The 4,041-nt window shown below is 40.3% G+C and overlaps 1 protein-coding gene across 1 annotated transcript in view; it reads left to right on the forward strand.

Moving 5' to 3' along the window:
- The window catches only part of SYNE2 (spectrin repeat containing nuclear envelope protein 2), a 272,106-nt gene extending 269,788 nt beyond the window's left edge, over positions 1 to 2,318 (forward strand). Inside the window, exons 114-115 of the mRNA XM_018556025.1 lie at positions 622 to 650; positions 1,768 to 2,318. Of these exons, the coding sequence (XP_018411527.1) occupies positions 622 to 650; positions 1,768 to 1,996 (258 nt within the window). The 3' untranslated portion in view covers positions 1,997 to 2,318. The remainder of the gene's footprint in view (positions 1 to 621; positions 651 to 1,767) is intronic.
- The last annotated feature ends 1,723 nt before the right edge of the window (positions 2,319 to 4,041 follow it).

Below are 4,041 nucleotides of genomic sequence, written 5' to 3' on the forward strand. Positions count from 1 at the left end.
GTAGATGGAAAAATATGTTTTTCTTTGATATGCAGGACTTTAAAAAAAGTTAGGGTTTACATTTGCTTTATTGTGCATCTCCAGCCAAACTTATTTACCCTTTTATTTGTACAGTTGTAGATTGGGGTAGGGTTAGGCCCTATGTCAGTTTTTGCTCTTCTTTGTGGCCCTACAGGGGAGATTTACTTCACTTCCTTAGGGACAATGTGCTGCCAAAATAGGAAGTGAGGAAATATCCCTCAGGCAGCAGTAAAAATAAAAGCCCCAGCAGGCTTTTATCTGATTGAGGCAATGCTGTAATGTGTCCCCAACATGCTCTCAGACAACAAAGCTTTACAGAGGTATTTTTACACTTACCTACTCTATTGAAACAAAGTGAAATGTGCAGATTTACACCACTTAAGGCAACCCTGTCACATTTAAAAAAAAACAAAATCAAAGTCACTGCAATAGAAGTATTACACTCGCCTCATTCAGTTTCTTCGGCATTTGACACGCAGGAGTGTTGGATGCTTCTGACACTTCTGGAACTGTGAAATTTAAGATCTTGTGATAATTGTTTGATAGTTTTGATGCATTTAATTTTGCAACACAAGTAATAGTTTTTGTTTTATTGGCCAGGTCGCAGCTGGAGCACCTCAAGATACCAGGTATGACTATTTTCTTTTACTAAAACGAATGCAGTCATAGCATACATTTAAAAACCTGTTTCCTGTGAATAATATGTACCTGTTTTGATGTCTACAAGAAGTACTACTGCTAAAGATTCTTCAGTATTCTGTTCACCACTGCACTCTATAGTTCCATCTGCCTTTAGTGACATAAAGACCACACATGGTGTACTGAGACAAATTAAAAAATAAACTTTAGTAAAGTCATCTTCTGAGTCATTAAAGCGACCCTGTTGTGCAGGCTGTGCATACTTACTGCTGCAATCAGAAGTTCTTGTCCCCTGAAGTCTGCAGGCAAACCAGCTTCCAGGAGTGTTTATTCCACTGCTGCTCTCACTGGTTCCTCCAGCAGATCTCCACATCATTACTGTGACCTACCATTCTATGGGAGGTCAGAACCAGTGAAAGCTAGGAGATCAATTCCGACTGAAACTGTTGGTTTCCCAGTGGCCATTTGGGGAATGGGAGCAATGTTTGGTAACACTGGCACCAAGACGGGAGAACTTACAGCCTTCTTTTACAAGTTTGGCTAATGTTTCACAACAGGGTTGCTTAAAAGGGAGCTTGGAAGCACAGTAATATGGGAGCTGCCTTTGCAAAGATGCAAGCACTCCACAATGTGTCATACTGAGCCTTGGTTCATAATCTGTATTGTTGGCCTGGAGCAATAATACAGAGAATGACATTTCGTGTTATTTGCCCAGTGATGAAAAATCTAAAATTTTACAGCTGACACTTCGGGGGGGGGGGGATATTCCACATTCTTAAGTATTTCTGAACATGACTCGAGTGGCAGTATGCCCAATGGGATACACAGACTGCACATATAAGCTATGACAGGGGCTAGTCACTCCCTATTCTATCCAAAACTCAAAATATATTGGCTATAGCTATGCAAAGTGTATTCGTTGAGTGGGGCCGAACATCAGATTTCCAAATATACAACTAGGAGGAACAAATAGCTATGCCTACTCCCAAACTGTTAATTTCTAAGCATATTACCTGCTGGCAAAAGGCTACATTACTTCAACAGCAAAAACCTAGGAACCCAAGTCACAGAATGTACTTTAACCTATACATTTATTTTATATTACAGAACACAGGAGGAACCCGCCTCCACAGTCCAGGAAGCCCCTAAGACGCGATCATTTTTTTACCGTGTGTTTCGTGCTGCCCTACCTCTCCAGCTCCTACTTCTCCTCCTTCTCCTCCTCGCCTGCATGATTCCCTTCTCTGAGGACGACTACAGCTGTGCCCAAGCCAATAACTTTGCCCGCTCCTTTTACCCAATGCTGAGGTATACCAATGGACCTCCACCAACCTAAACAGAGTTAATGTGTAATTCAAATGACATTCCAATGTTGTATGTGCAGTCTCTCCACTGTGACACACCAGCAAGTCATGTGATACAACTAGTGCAGTTGTTACACCATCTTTGATGTTTTTTATACAGAACTGTGGGGTTGCTTTCATCTGGGGGGTTACTAAGGCTTCAGGAAATGGTACGCAGGGGGCAAAGATTTGCATGCACATAGTAACTTTATATCGCAGTGTAACTGGTGAAGGTTCATAAGGATATAGCCATTTTGATTACTTTTTAGATGGAGCACCGAGTTTTCTTTTTTAATTACAGTGCAAAGAGCAGGGAATCAGGAGCACCGAGTTTTCTTTTTTAATTACAGTGCAAAGAGCAGGGAATCAACTTCACATATCAGCCAACACCTTTTGTGAATAAGGATTGCTTGCTGTTCTTTGGATGTTATTAAATAAGCCCATTTGTGTTTTCCTTTTCAGTGTTTGTAACTAGGAGGACTTTTTATTCATGAGTGTGGCTTTTACTTCCCCTTTTATTTTAATGTTTTTATTTATGTCAAATTTTAAATGGTGATTACTATGTAAATTTAGCACATTTCGCAGAATCAAGTCATCTATATTCCTATGTTGTACAGAGCAATTTGGTTTTATACGGACGATTTCTGGCTTATTTTTCAGTGTTGTACAGCTATATTTGAGGGGCTTTATTGTTCTCTTTGTAAGCCATTATGCAAATCACAAAACATTGAGAAAGGGATTTTGAAGGTCATTCATGTTTCAAGCTGTATCTAAAAAAAGGGATTCTAATATATATTGTAAAATAATGTTCCACAAGAAAAAAAAATTGTTTGATGGGTATTAATTCAATAAACTTCTTATGACCTTTGTAATACTTTTTGTCTTTGTTAATGTGTGTTTTTAGATCGAAAGAAAGTGTGACTCAATTGCTTATGTAATACATAGCCTATACAGACAGGCACGCATGCATTTATCTTATGTATTTAGCTAAACTTTGTCTCTCAGTTACTCTAGATCCTGGGGAATTAAAGAGTGGAGGTGGTCTTCAGTAATACTCCACCCTGTGCAGGCATTTTAGGTTTTATTTATAGAATGCAGAGAGCATGGTGCGAAGTATACAATGTGTTTCCTGCAAAAGGGCCATGGTTAAACCATAGCACTCCTTTTTAAATGGGCCCACTTAAAGTGTGTATGTAAACCTGAACTTCTTTTCTTTGCTTCCTTATGGTCTGTTAAATATATAATTGAAAGGGTTTTGATATATCTGTCTGAGTGCAAAAAACAATTTGATCTTTCTTGATCATCCATTGATAAGCACAGGAATGAAGTAATTCTGAATGTGCCCATACACTGTGCGATTATCCCGCGATCGTATGATAATCGCAAAGTGTATGGAAGGCGTGCGACCGTTTTTACTGTACGGTCGCACGTCTTTTGTCTAAGGAGCATGTTCGAAAATCTTACGATTTTCGGCTGGTGTGTGGCATGCTCGGGAGAGAAATGCCGAACGGGCCGGTGTGCGCACACTGCCCGTTCAGCATTGCAGTCATCGGAAGCCGCCCCTCAGGGGGGCGGGCTTGCAATGATCGCAAGTACTATCTGCCTATCCAAGATGTGCAGATTGTACGTTTTTTCAATTACTTTGCAACCATCGCAAGACTAAGGTCTTGCGATGGTTGTAAAGTGTATGGCCACCTTTAGACATTTGGGATTTCTAAAAGCAGTCCAACTGAGGGGCGTGGGTAATAGACACAGAGAGACTCAGCTGAGTAGAATCTAACTATTAGGAGTATTTTGAAGAATCAATGCCCAAATTAGTGCTAGATGAAATAAAGTAGCAAAGGCAAATATGGAATTTGTCACGTGCAAAGAGTCACTGAGGATCAATTTGGTGTTCCAGACCAGGACAGTAGCAACTGCTTGCTAGCTCAACTAACCCTGTGGAGGACAATGCAGAGTGCACACCATAAGAAACAGGTAGGGGGAAAAAAATCTGTCATCTGTACACCTATAAAATACTTGCTGCACTGCGTTGTGG

Source organism: Nanorana parkeri, unplaced genomic scaffold (assembly GCF_000935625.1).
Source record: "Nanorana parkeri isolate BGI_ZX_2015 unplaced genomic scaffold, ASM93562v1 scaffold12, whole genome shotgun sequence".
Classification (NCBI taxonomy): Eukaryota; Metazoa; Chordata; class Amphibia; order Anura; family Dicroglossidae; genus Nanorana; species Nanorana parkeri.